General features: G+C 41.7%; 1 protein-coding gene across 5 annotated transcripts in view; it reads left to right on the top strand.

The window, feature by feature from the left end:
- Window positions 1-15,043, top strand: part of zfhx3b (zinc finger homeobox 3b) — a 308,186-nt gene that overhangs the window by 217,168 nt on the left and 75,975 nt on the right. For all 5 annotated transcript variants that reach the window (XM_017303941.1, XM_017303940.1, XM_008405336.2 and 2 more), the window contains 3 exons: window positions 1,921-4,434; window positions 4,598-5,177; window positions 8,118-8,611. In XM_017303941.1, coding sequence (XP_017159430.1) covers window positions 1,957-4,434; window positions 4,598-5,177; window positions 8,118-8,611 — 3,552 coding nt within the window. In that variant the 5' untranslated portion in view covers window positions 1,921-1,956. The remainder of the gene's footprint in view (window positions 1-1,920; window positions 4,435-4,597; window positions 5,178-8,117; window positions 8,612-15,043) is intronic.

The raw sequence follows: 15,043 nt of genomic DNA, 5'->3' as shown, positions 1-15,043 counted from the left end.
AGCATGAAATACTCCCCTTTTTGACGTGGGAATATATTCCTGTGAGACATTTCTTTCAGACAACTCTCATTTCTGTCCCTTTTCCACTTAATTTTGCACAATTTATCCTCTTGCTTTTAGCTTGAAGAATCACTCGGCTTGAAGTGGCTTTTCTTTCTTTTTTTTTTTTTCTTCTTCCACTCCTCAGCCGTCTGTCCATTTGTGTGAAATGGCCGTTGAGCTCATAGCCTCTTATTAATGGAGCAGATAATAAATACAGACCAGTAGGGCTAGTATCCCCTCACTCAATATGGCAGCCATCTTTAAATCATGTCTGGTTGTATAAAGCAATCTTGTTAATAAGCCAGCAAGTCTACCATCTTCAATATCTCATCAAATTATATGCAAACTAGCTCAAAGTTAAGGGTTAGTTCATTTAGCATTAAAAATCTAACAGCTTGTACATCCTTTGATAAATGCGTGCATGTTTATGACGTTTATTTGTTAGTTTCTTTTTAACTTTATCTGTTTATTTTGGTTTCCACTGCCCTTCCTTTATTATGTTTTACTAGAATTTAGGTTGCTTAATATAGTTTAGTTTCTGGTCTCTTACAGTTAATAATGAAGCCTTAACACAAATTAACATCTTTAAAATAGCTGCACATTATTTTTGTAGTGGGAGAGATTATAGGTTGAAGAGGTACTTTGCACAAGGGGTACTTTTCATCAGACATTCATGAATAGGCAGACAAACATTATCAATCTCTCTTCTTGCTCAGTGGTTAATGTGTTAGGCTGTGGGGGTAGACTTTATTCTGATCACAGCTGAAATTTGCATCTCTAAGTAAATAAGTAAATAAATCAAGTGCAAGCACTGAATTTGCTAATCAACCGAGACATGGCAGTGAGCTTGGTGCCGGGAAACTTTACTCATGTAATATTCAGCACTGGTGGGTTAAAGGGCAGCCCAGAGTTATTGGCTTCAGCCCGATTGCCCCCTTTAATCAATGTTGGCTGCATCCCTTTAATAAAATTATTAGCTCAGCAGTATCTTGTGTTATCATTTTATCTCTTCTGCGCTCTAAATTGCAGCCTGTGTTGGGCCTCTCAGATGCTCGGGGCATGGCCGGCTCCCGAAAGCTCAGCTCCCATTTATTATTTCAGAGGCGGATGATGGCTGGAGTGTTTGAAACCAGGCTAAGCTCAGAGGTTATTGGATGCAAGATCTAAACACAGCTGCAGTGAAGTCCCAACCCATCTTATGTATTTTGAGCTCAAAAAAAAAAAATCCAGCCTTTTATTGCTGTTGTTAGTTTAGGCATTCCTATCCCAATAATACACATGATTTATATATTTTTTCCTTTTTTACTGCAACTCTACTTGGAGTAATAACTGTAATACTGCTAACAATTTTTTTAAACAACACATTTTCACCTTTTCTACAAGTTATGTAAATGTGTGATGTGCTGATGGGTGGCTTCTCAGTGTCTAATTATCTCACAAGGAATCTATTTGATCTATTAAGTTAGTCTGACTGCAAGTTAATTAAAAACGGATGTAGGATTTGCAGAATATAAGATTAAGGGTGTTGTTTGGAAGGTGAAGATAAAAGATGGTGCTTTTGTGATATGGCAGGAAGATGAATCGTGGATGGCTTATTAGTGCTTGTCTCAGGTATTGTGTTTAAGTGCCTAATCTAGCGTAATGAGTAGGGTGTCAGCTTTCCAATTATATTTCAGAGTTTTGGCTCTTGTTTAATGTGCCATGCTTTTGATATTCTTTTCTTTTAAGCGTTCTATACATGGATTTTATATTTCTATGTTTGTTTTTTTTCAATTGAGACAGTAATTTTGCTTAAAATATGGGCATTTGTTTCTAGCTTTGACATGGAAATGTGTACCATATCTACAATTTATTAACTTCTTATATGTGTCTTTGCAGGCCTGGATGCGATGAACGCCTCATGTAGGCATCAGCATGGACAGCTGTGAGTCTCCCGTGGTTTCTGGGACAGAGGATGGGCTCAGCTCCTCCCAACAGCAGCAACCACCACAGCCCTGGAACGATCACTCAAGCTCACAGGTCACTTGCACCAACCAGGCCCCTTCTCTGGATGCCCTGTCCCTCTCTGGGTCGTACCCTTCTCAGCCCCTGAACTCCATTGCCCCTCATGACGGGGTGAGAGACCTACAGTCACAGCAGCCGAAGCCAAAACAGACTCTACCCCAGGCTCACCGTGATAGCTCTGCCATTGGCCAGCTGCATTCCAGGAGAGAGGGTCTTGAAGAAGTGGTGCAGGAGGGAGTGAGCTGTGAAGAGGAAGAATCGGAGGACTTGGATGAAATGGAGATTGACAGCTGTTTTCCAAGTCTTCAGCCCTTTCCTGGAGTGCCAATAACTTCAGGGGGAGGAGGTATGCCCACTCTTTTGCGACATCAGCCCACACAACAGCAGGGACCACCTGAGAGTGGGAGTGAAGAAGGAGAGGAGGAAGAGGAAGAGGAGAGTAGTGATGTGGAAAACCTGACTGGAGAGATAGTCTACCAGCCAGATGGCTCAGCATACATTGTGGAGAGCCTCAGTCAATTGATCCAAAGTAGTGGAAGTATGGTACCTGGCCTGCTTCCTACAAACTCTGTCACAAGTGGGGGAATACTGGGAGAACCTGCTGGGGTTTCATCCTCAGTCTACCCACAGATCATCAACACTTTCCACATAGCATCGTCTTTTGGGAAGTGGTTTGGTAACTCGGACCAAGGTTTTCCCAATACCTCATCAATGGCAGGCCTCAGCCCTGTCCTGCACAGTTTTCGTGTCTTCGATGTGCGGCACAAAAGCAACAAGGATTACCTGAACAGCGATGGGTCTGCCAAGAAGTCCTGCGTATCCAAAGATGTTCCCAACAATGTGGATTTTTCCAAATTTGATGGGCTAGCCCTTTATGGAAAGGGTAAGCCCATTCTAATGTGTTTTCTCTGCAAGTTGTCCTTTGGCTATGCTCGTTCCTTTGCCACTCATGCTGTCCATGATCACCGCATGACACTGTGTGAAGATGAACGGCAGCTGTTAGGGGACAAGCATGCCTCTGCCATCATCCAGGGCATTGGGAAGGACAAGGAGCCCCTTATTAGCTTCCTGGAACCAAAAAATAGGAGCAGTCCTCTGCCACCTACCTTGCTACCCATTAACTCTGGACAGAGCTTCTATGGTACATTTAGTGGTGTTCATCTGGAGTCTGGAAATAGCAGTGGGGGCAATGAGACCCTCCTGAACAAAGACTCTGACTCTGGCCTTCAACAACAGCAGCAGCAACAAACACCACTTGGTTCAGTCCTTTCTATAGGTGGACTAAGTGTTTCCAAAGCATCCAATCTTACCTCTTCTCCTGGCTCTGCCAAAGACTCCAGTGCCCTGCCCAAACAGGGAGGGAGAATAGAGGAGCCCGTGGGGAAAGAGTTGGCATACAAGGGAGAAGATATGAGAACTGAGGGACATGAAAGCAATGTGCAGCTATCCAACCAGTTGGGGGGCTCAGAAGAAGAGGATGAACTATTGTTAGAGGAAGAGGAAGATGAGGTGGAGGCAGAAAGCACTGCAGTGGCCTGTGGTGGTAACAGTAGCAGCGGTGGGAGTGAGGTGGGGGAACCAGCTGTCTCAAACCAAAGCAATTCCAAATCTCCTTTATTATTGCCTAGTAGCACTCTCCAGCCTTCTGCCTGCACCGCTGCAGTTGGTTCCACGCTCAACAGCAAAGCCCTTGCTTCCATTTCCTCCTCTGTCAAGGAAGAGGCTTCAGCTGCAGATGGTGGAGGGAGGACATCAGAGCTCCCTTTGAGCTTTAACTGCCAGGGACCAACAATTCCCATGGCAATAGCGGCAGCTGCCGTCAGAAGGAGCGAGGATGACACTGCTGGCACTTCTTCCTCACCTCTGTCCATCAATGCTGCTGCTGATGAAAGTGCCAATCGAGATAGTGCCACAGCTCCAGAACCAAATGATTGCCCAGCAGAAGGAGAGGATGAAAATGGAGCCCTTCTGCATCATCACCATATACACCACCATCATCATCACCTCCACCCGTCATCTCATGGTCACTCCCTCTCCCTCCAAGGGGGTTCTTGTGACATCACAGGGATGGGGGAGTGTTCACAGAACCATGGCCCAGGAGGGAGTGGAGGAAGCGGAGTAGAGTGTCCCAAATGTGATACCGTTCTGGGGTCGTCACGTTCTTTAGGGGGTCATATGACCATGATGCATTCACGCAACTCATGCAAGACACTAAAGTGTCCCAAATGCAATTGGCATTATAAGTACCAGCAGACATTGGAGGCCCATATGAAAGAGAAACACCCGGACTCTGGAGGCTCCTGTGTGTATTGCAGCAGTGGTCAGAGTCACCCTCGTTTGGCTCGTGGTGAAAGTTATACCTGTGGATACAAGCCCTTCCGGTGTGAGGTAAGAACACAAAAAAGGTGCTAATGCTCCTTTTTAAGAGTTGCATATGCGTTTTAGTTTTGTTTATTTAGATGGATAAATTGAAATAATGTACAATTTTAGCCAAGAATTGTGTCTCTATAGCATTATTACACTTAAAGAGAAAATATTATTTGTTCTTCAGGTGTGTAACTATTCCACTACGACAAAGGGCAACTTAAGTATCCACATGCAATCGGATAAGCACTTAAACAACATGCAGACGCTGCAGAATGGAGGCTCTATTGGCTCTGCACAGGAGCAGGTCTTTGGACATAACCCAGGTGGAGTGGTGGCTGTACCTTCAGTGACCCAGGCCAGCAGCCATCATACTCCACACCATCATCCGACGCAGTCGTCCACTCACATGTCTGTGCCATGTGGAGCCCCCTCACCAACCAAGCCGAAGAGCAAACCCACCTGGCGGTGTGAAGTTTGTGACTATGAAACCAACGTTGCGCGGAATCTACGCATCCACATGACCAGTGAAAAGCATATGCACAACATGATGCTTCTTCAACAAAACGTGACTCAGATGCAGCATGGGCGACTTGGCTTAGGAGCCATGCCGTCTCCGTCTGAGGCTGAGCTTTACCAATATTACCTGACCCAGAACATGAGCCTTCCACCAGGCCTTAAGATAGATCCAGCTGGACCTGAAGCCCAGTTTCTGATGGGGAGTTTTCATCTGGATCCCAGCATGGCTACCTTGGCGCCTGCTCTCGGTGAGTCACATCTTGCCTCTCTAGATTTAAAAAAAGCAGTCTTAGTTTCCCAACACTCACAGCGAAATTTTATTTCCATTAATTATTGCGCACATGTTGTAGGAAAACATCTTGGCAAATGTCTTGGCACAATCAGGAGAAAGACAAGACCATATGTCCCCCCCGCCTTTTCAGCTAGATATACAGAACTGATAATTGAAAATGCTGCGACAGACTGGCGACCTGTCCAGGGTGACCCCGCCTCTCGCCTGGAACATTAGCTGGAGATAGGCACCAGCAACCCTCCTGACCCCACAAAGGGGACAAGGGTGTAAAGAAAATGGATGGATGGATGGATAATTGCAAATGTTGGTTACTTATGCTTTAAATTATGCTTCTACCGTTCATAAAAACCTTTTTGGTTCATATGGCCATTTAATGTGAAGCAAAATGTGTATCATGTGATACAAAGACTCTAAAAATAATTGATTCTTCTACCTTTCATAGCCTTGGTGAGTTAATGCTTCATATGCTGCCCCTGCACAGGACATTTCTTTAATCCCAGTTTTGCTTCCTCCTGGTGGATTTCAAACTATTACTTTCTGTTCCTGCAGTGTCTGTGTTCTACTACCATTGGGTCCTGCAGGATTTCTGACCATTACCCCTGCTTCCACACAAGCTCATACAATAGTTCCATTAATTTAGTTCCCTCCCCCCATCCTTTAAAATGGATCTTTCAGTTTTTTTAATGTGGGGTTGTGTGAAGTATTTCCAAGTTGTTAGAATCTTACCTTTTGCATACAGCTATAGTGTTGGGAGACAGGGAAGGAGGCTGACAGGTCACTCAAACTCCTCTGAATAGGAGCTCAGATGAGCTAAATTTTGGAATGTTAGATAATGTTCCCCAATAAATCTATGAACAAACTACTCTACTTTAATATTATTTGGCAAGTACGTAAATCCTAAGAGAATGTATTATCTAATGGTATCTCAGACCAGAAACTGATTATATTTATTGTTTCTTGCTCTCTCTGCATTGCTGAAGATTTTTAGTGTTGAGCATAACACTAAAAGCTATGGCGGTAATCAGTTCCAATACTCACGTGTTGTACTAAAGTCATGATATGAGAAAATTATTTTCAGAATTAAAGAATGAGGTCGGGAGAGTGATAACTTGTGGTATAGTCTACGCTATAGAGTGAAGCAGTACTGCAGTAAATATCTATTTAAAACTACTGGTTAAAAGATAAGTTATAATTTGTAAAAATATATATATATATTATTATTACATAAAAGCAGATTATATATAAGAAATTTGTATTTCTTTCTGCTTTTATAATAATAGTAAAAAACAGTATGGAAATAGTTGCACAACTTTCAATCAATAACTTGAACAAATAATCTACAACCAAATTCACTGATGCGCGGTACATATCTATAGTAAATCAATAAATCCATCTAGGTATGAAGCATGAAGTCACAAAGGAAGGGGAGGCATGAGATGCAGAACAGTACTAACATACTGTGTCAGCATCTGTTAGTGAGTATAAGCAGCTATGACTGGGTCTGCAAGTGATTTCAGAGAACTTCTCAAAGGTCTCTCTCTCTTTGCTATAAAAGCCCAGGTAACAGCCTGCCTTTTGCAGCAATAAATAAAAAGGAGCTGCTGGTATTAATTTAGTGTAAAGCCAGGCTAGGTCAGGCCTGCATGCTCAGTCTGGACAGTGAAAGATTAAAGAACAGCAAATAAAGGCAAAAGTGTCACCTCTTACCTAATTTCTTTTTGGCCCATTGTGAGTTGACATGCTCTTTTTATTGCCTCTGCTCTATTTTATGTAAGTGTTTTAATGTGTTTTAAATATTTGTTTAGAACAGCAGTTTTTTGGCAAACTTTCTGTTTTTAAACATGCTTTGAAAATAAACTGGATTTGGATTTTATAAGTATTTGTTTTTAAAGTTGGGGCATGATTTGTATTGTTGGTGGCAGGGCACCTATCCTAACACTGGAACTAAAGACAGTCATTCTGTTAAGATAATGAAAAAAACAAAACCTTGCATATTGTTTAAATTGTAACATTTAATTGAATAATTGACACAAGGTGTTTACATGAGGGCTATAAAAACACACACATAAACCTTTTGTTTTCCTAAGATTTCCTGTTTCGGGTCAGGTAAGAGTACCACAAATTTTCTATTAGCTAAATACATGACAGACATAACATTATCGAGGATGTTTTATTACTTTCTTCAAAGTCGTAAATCCACATGCACTAAAAGTACAATGCCTTTAAACTGTTTGTGAAAGCTCAGATAATGAGGTCATGGTTTGGTTTTTTCTTTGTGCCTCATCTTTGGAAAATCTAAAGAAATCAGCAAAGATGGATCAGGATGAGAAGTGCAGACCTCCAGTTCTGTCTCGTTCCTGGGTACAATTGATATGACGCTACCTGTCAGTCAATCCAGATGCCAGAAAGTGGCATGTTCATCAGTTCCAACAATGACATGCGAACATAAACTACATTGGAATGAGATCATTCAGAAAGAGGGCAGGTTCTTTCTTACTCCTTTGTCCATGACAGATTAAAGTTTGTAAATGTATTCAGGGCCTAAAACCTTATTGCCAAAGACGTGTCTTGTCCTAAAATTAAAGTGTTTGGCTTCAATGAACATTTTTGCTATTGCAAGCCATGGAGTCGCATCAAGACTTTGAAGCAGCACATGGGTGGCGTGCTCTTGACGAACTAGATGACATCATAGGGAAAGAAAGTTATATAATGGAGCAACACATGAACAAAAACCCAAATCATAATATAATGTCAAATAGTAAAAAAAAAAAAAAAAAAGGTTACTTGTTTTTTCTACAGTGTATATAAACACTACTGCAATGATCACAATGTGTTAGCAATCAGTGTAACAATCTAGCTAGACTTTACTTCATTTTCTTTTTGCTCTTTCCTGTAGGTGGGGAAATCCCAATGGATGTGCGTCTTGGCGGCGGGCAGCTGGTGTCTGAGGAACTGATGACTCTTGGAGAAAGTCTTTCACAGACCACAGATCCCTCCCTCAAGCTCTTTCAGTGTGCTGTGTGCAATCGCTTCACCACTGACAACCTGGATGTGCTAGGCATGCATATGGGTGCCGAACGCAGCCTGCCAGAGGAGGAGTGGCGTGCCGTGGTGGGAGACTCGCATCAGTGCAAGTTGTGCCACTACACAACTCAGCTTAAAGCCAACTTCCAGCTGCATTGCAAAACAGACAAGCATGTGCAGAAGTACCAGCTTGTCGCCCACATCAAAGAAGGGGGCAAAGGCAATGAATGGCGCCTGAAGTGTGTGGCAATAGGCAATCCAGTGCACCTAAAGTGCAATGCCTGTGACTACTACACTAACAGTCTGGAGAAGCTCAGGATGCACACTGTCAATTCACGCCATGAGGCCAGCCTCAAACTGTATAAGGTTAGTGGTTCATAAGTTGTTTTTAATCACACGTGCCACTCAGACTTTTCTTTTCTTCTAAGTTTATCGGTTGATTTTTTTGAATTTATTTTGATTTACACATTGGTCAATTTGGTTAATCTGGATGTGTCCTGCAAAACGTATTTGTTATAAGTTTAAAAATGTCTGGGAAAAGTATAACGGTCCTGTTATGCATCACAGTTTTTATTGTCTTTTTGAGAAGTCGGAACATCATAGAGTTTTGCAGAAAGGGTAAAACGCTTATTCAATAATCTCCATGCTAACTCGATCTGCCTCAGCAAGACTTAATAAATGTTCTTGTGTTGCCGACATCACCGCCAGCTGTTCTCTAGAGGCATGAATAACAGCTTTGTTGTGTAGCTGTCATACAGAAGCCGGGCCCACTAGTGCCCTGAGAAGAACATGGCAGGACAAGCTGGCTTGGAAGCTTAGGACTAAATCACTTGGTAGACGAATGAAGAAGTGTTAGGAGACAGAGGTTTGGTGCTAATACTCCTCTGAGCGGGAAGGGCTGAATTGTTCTCGACAGCCGTATTGATTTTTGCTGGACTTGGAGCTTCACCTTCTCCTCTAATCATTCCATAATAGCCAGTGGATGAACACTCTCCGAACAAATGGCCATAAATCTAACAGGCCTGATTCCACTTAGGTGCCTATCCTGTATGTCTGCGGCTTTGGCTAGTCTGCGCTTAACCCAAACTGGCATAGCTGCACATATGCACAAGACACACAAGCACTGGCAACACATATGTGGTGTCAACTTAGGCAACATGCTCAAGGAAAGCACCATCTTTCGACAGCTATAGAATACATTTTTAGGAAGTTCCTTATTGTCATGAACCAGTTTGGATTAATGACAAACTGGGATTTTATTTCAATTATTGCATTCCTTTGCACCTGCGGCACCTTATCTGTTGCAGGAAATATCTAAAGATGAGAGAAAGAAAGACATGCTCGCTACCTCGAGCATGGGCTTTTAATTACACGAAAAACTGAGCTTAAAAATCTCATCAATTTAAAAGCCTAGTAGCATTTCAAATGATCTCTCAGACTCTGTGGCATGACAAACATGTTTTCGACAAAGGGTCTTTGTACTGAAATAACAGTAAGAATAAATAAATCAATTTTTGGTTTTGTTATAAAGGCAGGTGCAACCGAGTGCTTCGGTTGCATCTGTTACCGAGGACCAGGGAGGTTTTTGGGTTGTCCTTTTTTGTTAAGCCAAACACATTACATTCAAAGATTTTTTTTTTGTCTATTTCTAGAAAATTTACATTACAAAATAACAATGCGTGTGTGACCTTGGATCCAAGTTGACAGATTAGGGCATGTTATCTCTCATCCTCACACTTTTACAGAGGAGAACGTTGTTCTTGTAGAACAGGGAACGTCTTATTGTCTTGTAGCTATATCTTTGCTATGACCCTAACGATCTGAAGAAATTGCGTTCTTTTATTTTACTGTATTTCTTCACACAAGCTTTAGGAGAGGAAATACACATGTCACACAAGACTTCAGGCTGCGAGGGATTAAATATGTACAACACATCCAGGGATGATCTTTTTTTTTTTTTACTTAAGCCTCTTAAGATGGCTCCATATTTCTTAAAACCAATTGGTTTTCCAACTAAGACTGTGTGCATTTGTCCAGAAATCACCTGCTCCATAAACCAGAGAAAATGTTAGTTCATGTAAGCTCTGCCTCATCCCCTACACAACTCAGAAACAAAGATGAGCACGAGTCGACAAGATTCATTACAGCAGTTTATGACTTTACCAATGTGACAAATACATGGTCGTGAGGTTTTTTCAGTTGCACAGTTTTCTTACTCCTTTAGATTTACAGTTCTGGTTGAGATACTGACAGGCAAAACATCTGCCTTGCCCACCAATGTCTGAAAAGGCCTCTTGGTTTATTCATGGATGAAAAAAAAAGAGAAAATCAAAACAGGGATAAAATAAATCATCAACTCAGCATAAACATGCTGTAAGATGTGGGACATGCTCGGGACACTTCACCCAAATCAAACTGGTTTGCATTAAACTAGGCCTTTGTGTGTGCAGCTCCATATAAATTGGAGCCTGTAATTACTGGAATTAAAAAGGAAGGTTTAAACTGAGAGCTAAGTTAGATGGGATAATTTCAGAGTCTGTGGTATGTGGCCCATATTAGGGCTTTCTAAAAATATCACCCCCACCACCCCATGTATCGGAATGTTTTAGGAGGCCACAGAATGATCCAGCAACTTATCCTGACCACCGGACCGCCACACAGCACGGGCTGAGTCTGTCTGCTTTCTAAACGTGTTCCTCAATCGAAATGCACTCTTTGTGAGAACCGTGTTCTGTCCACTGAGCCGTGTGATCTGAAATCTTTCTTTCATCTTATTATTTTCCCAAAGAGATTTAATGGGATGGGAATCAACCTAGAATGGTCACTCCTGAATTCAAACCCATGTCATGTTGCTGTGCGGATAACTTCAGATGATCATCTTCAGTTTGCACAACTCAAATAAAATGTATTTGTCGCTTAACTTTGACGTTGATCCTGAAAAAAAAAGAAAAAAACCTGCTTCACAGCTGGACATTTACATAATATTTTACATGTGTAGGGATAATCCCTTATGATAATATGTGGCAATGACAGGCTAATCCTTTTTCCCAACCTGGTTGCTCTAACAAGCGGGAGCGGATGGGGCCTAACCAGGCCTAGCTGTAGGCCTCAGCTTGCGTTGAAGGTTTGGAAGAAAGGGGAGAAGCATGGGGGGGAGGTGGGGTTTGCTGGCTACCTTCCTTGTCTCGGGGGCCGGTGCAATCGGCAGTAATTGAGATTGATTGGATGTTATTTTTCCTCTTGCAAATGTAGTCCATTAGCTTGGCACATGCATAATCAGTTTAGAGCACAGTTAGCCGAATGTAATCATGTTCCTTGGTGTCTGCTAGCACAAAATCCACTCCAGATGCAAGTTGGCTACGGAAAGATGGGGAGAAAGTGCCGTCACTATCAAACGTGGAATCTTAAACTGAGAACGTCCCGACATCCCTTCCTGTATCCTGGTCCTGCTCTATTGAGCACACCTAACTGTAAAATATTTTCTCCTTCCTCCGTTTGCCGTACGCGCTCAGTCAAAAACCACCGTTTATCCCCTTAAAAAGCGTGACTTTTCATCTTACGATCTGTCCATCAACAGAGAGAACAATTTTCGCAGTTACCTGCAGTTGCTTTATCTCTTGTTATGACTGAAATGAAGCAAGTAAAAGTTAGACATGTCAGTCTTCTGCAAAGTCAAATAATCCCTATAAATGATAATTGAGGAGTGAAGGGTTTAACATAAATGAAAGGATTAGTTGTTACATGCATTAAGTGTTTCCTTGATTATCCTTCTCAGCACACTGGAACGAGAGGCTCGATTATCTCACATTTTAATGATCATGAGTGATGAGATTGACTCCAAGCCGTTTTATAATAGCAGTTATGTAAAGTTGGAAACCCCCCTCAACCCCCCCAAAGAAAAAACTAAATAAAAAGAAAACAGAGTGTATTGTTGTATTCCAAGTTTAATTCCCTAAAACAAAAGCTCGGTTGAAAAGAGTATAACTCATCATGATTCAAAAATTGAATTTGGCATAGTGATGTTGTTTAAGCTGCTATGACTTATTTGTGAAGTTGATTTATTTATTTATTTTTTGGTTTCCTCCAAGACTTTGCTACTCACTATTTTCTCCGTGATGCTGCAATAATGACTGCGAACATGATCTAAGCATACTAAAAGTTAAGTGGAAGAAAAACTGTTTCAGAAAAAGATGTGTAAGAAATGGGGATAAGCACAGCCCCGAATGGACTGTGATGCAAAGCCCATTCAAAAAAATTTAGGTCGACTCAGGCCACAGATGGCATCTGGAGTCAAGTCTTCAATTGGCACAGGCTTATCCAACACAAGAGCTACACTGTCACGTTACTTGCATTAAGTCTAAAACACATCGCCCTTGAAGTGAGACCCTGTGAAATTTAACTGTATAAAAAAAGGTGAAAAAAATAAATGAACAAGCTGCCCATGTGCTTGATTGGCCAGCAAACTGGCCTTACCCAAATCTGTACAAGTATTATTACACATTTACTGGTGTAATAATATTGTTCTAAGAAAACAGAATTTTTGCTTTCCTCAGCAGCAAGACATAATCACAAGAATCAACAGAATAAATCCTTCTGATATAAGAGTTTCACTTTTCGGATTCAATCAATTAATCAGTGATATTTACATTTATTTAGATGTACCTGTGGAGTTGAAGCAGATGTTACTCGGTCAAACATCACAGGAAAAAAACCAAAACAAACTGTGGCAGATAAGCGACTGTGAGATGTCCTGAGTGATCCTCCCAGGAGAGCCTTGTCTTAATCACTCAGAATTCCTGCAAGATGACGGGTAGAAAGAGGATGGATGGACAGAGAGGAGAAAGAGTGGAAAGTGGGGAGTGGTGGTGGCGATGGAGGGGGTTTACAGGAGGGTTCGACGGATAGATACTTTGCTAATTATCATGGCTAGCCTATGATTGTTCAGTAATAGTGCTCAGTGGGAAAGGTTGTAGCAGTTCCAGGAAGAGCCGAGCTCTGATTTACTGGTACTACTGCTCTAATAAAGCGTGAGCTGCACATCCTGGGAGACAGCCCATTCTCTTCTTTCACATGCACAAGCGTGTGAATGCGCACAAAGAGACGGACAGGCACATGCTCACAAGCAATCTAACATTTAACAGGAATAATAAAATGTATCGTTTTAGTAGTTCACAGCAGCAAAGACAGATTGGTCAACACAGCATACGCACAACAAGCCTTATTGTTTACTTCTAACACGAGGTTCCTTGTGTTGGGAGTCAGTAGTTGCTTACAGGGGATTGAACGCCAGCGTCCTCACTCAAACCAGGCTCGGTCTTTAACAAGAAAAAACTGGCATACATCTTAAAATCAAGGTATGTTGAAAAGGGGGAAATGTAAAGGAGGACTGGTAGGACTTTGTGTTTGGCAGGGTGCAGGAAGTTTACAACCTTTTAAGCTTCCACTCCTCAGGAAGGCCAAGGAGAGGGTCAGGGATTGACCCGTAACACAGCTGTTGTTGCTGGTTGCGTTAATTGTCCACACAAAAGCCCAACAGAGGTTATTCCTGAGACTAACGCGTAGATGGTTAGCAAAAATAAACAAGACACACACACATAGAAATCTGTTCTTTACCCATGAAGCTCATATTATTTCAGCAGTTATTCTAAAAAGCTATAATAGTTTAAATTCATTTAAATTTTTTATTTTTTTTTTGCTTTCTTTGAGGAAGCGTGGCAGAGTACTCTGCTCTCTGCTAGCGTGCAAGAAATCAGGTGATCCTGCTATCAGAGTGTGATCAGCAGAAAGGGGTGATTGGTGTTTAGGAAAGGAACGGAATAGGAAGCAATGTTATATTAACTTGTGCGACTGAGATCATTGCAGTTCAAGACGGAGATAAGCGCCACTAAGTGTGGATAGTTTTATCAACATCAGGAGTGACGTATGATGTGGAAATGCACTTTGTGAATCCCACCATATTCCTCTTAGTTTTACATAAAAGCGGCTTTCTCTAATTCATGTCTTCTGGAAAACGAATGTTTTTCCTCAGTAAATATTTCTTCGGCCCGTATCTTCACAATTGTTTCAGCGATTGAAAGTGTCGGCGTGCAGAGGTGCAAGAAAAAAAAACAAAACAGTTTGCCACGGGAAACACGTCACACTCTGAAAGAAGACAGATGAGTAGTCTGATGTGTCTAGGATTAAAAACTTCCGATCATTGTCACCACGCTCTGATCTGAGCGGTACGGATGCATCTGATTAGAGCAGTGTTTAGCTCCTCACAGCAGACTGACTGCTGTGATGGCAGTCCCACATACAGCGGAATATGTGTCTCTTCTTTCAGAGCATCAAACGGGGATTTTGTGCATTTAGAAACTGACGTCTCCATGCTGTGTTGCTATCAGTTCTTAGAAACAGTTGTCTGCTCATTGAAGAAAACTGCTATTTAAACTTTTTTTTAATTTTTTATTAAATCAACAGGACTGTCTTCCAACAAGAAAACGTATAGTGCTGTCTACGCCACAGTGTTGTTCTTATTATAAACCACAAAATTAAGTTTTGTCTTGGAGAAAGTTCTTCCTGCACTTACTGGAAGCTCTCTGTATCTAATGTTGTACAATAGCTTTATCTGAGTCTATGCTGTAAAGACGACACACGTATCAGTCACGGCCTCCTTTAGTTAAAATTTCCACAAAATCCCCATTGCTGGTCTCTGGGAGATCGTGTCCATGTTGTCTTCAATGAGACACCTGAGTCAGATTTGTTGGCAAACTGCAGTACACCAGGTTTTATTTAATGAATTACTTTAAAATCAAAGAA

This window comes from Poecilia reticulata, linkage group LG3 (assembly GCF_000633615.1).
Source record: "Poecilia reticulata strain Guanapo linkage group LG3, Guppy_female_1.0+MT, whole genome shotgun sequence".
In the NCBI taxonomy this organism is placed as follows: Eukaryota; Metazoa; Chordata; class Actinopteri; order Cyprinodontiformes; family Poeciliidae; genus Poecilia; species Poecilia reticulata.
This window is presented reverse-complemented; position numbering and strand designations above follow the sequence as displayed.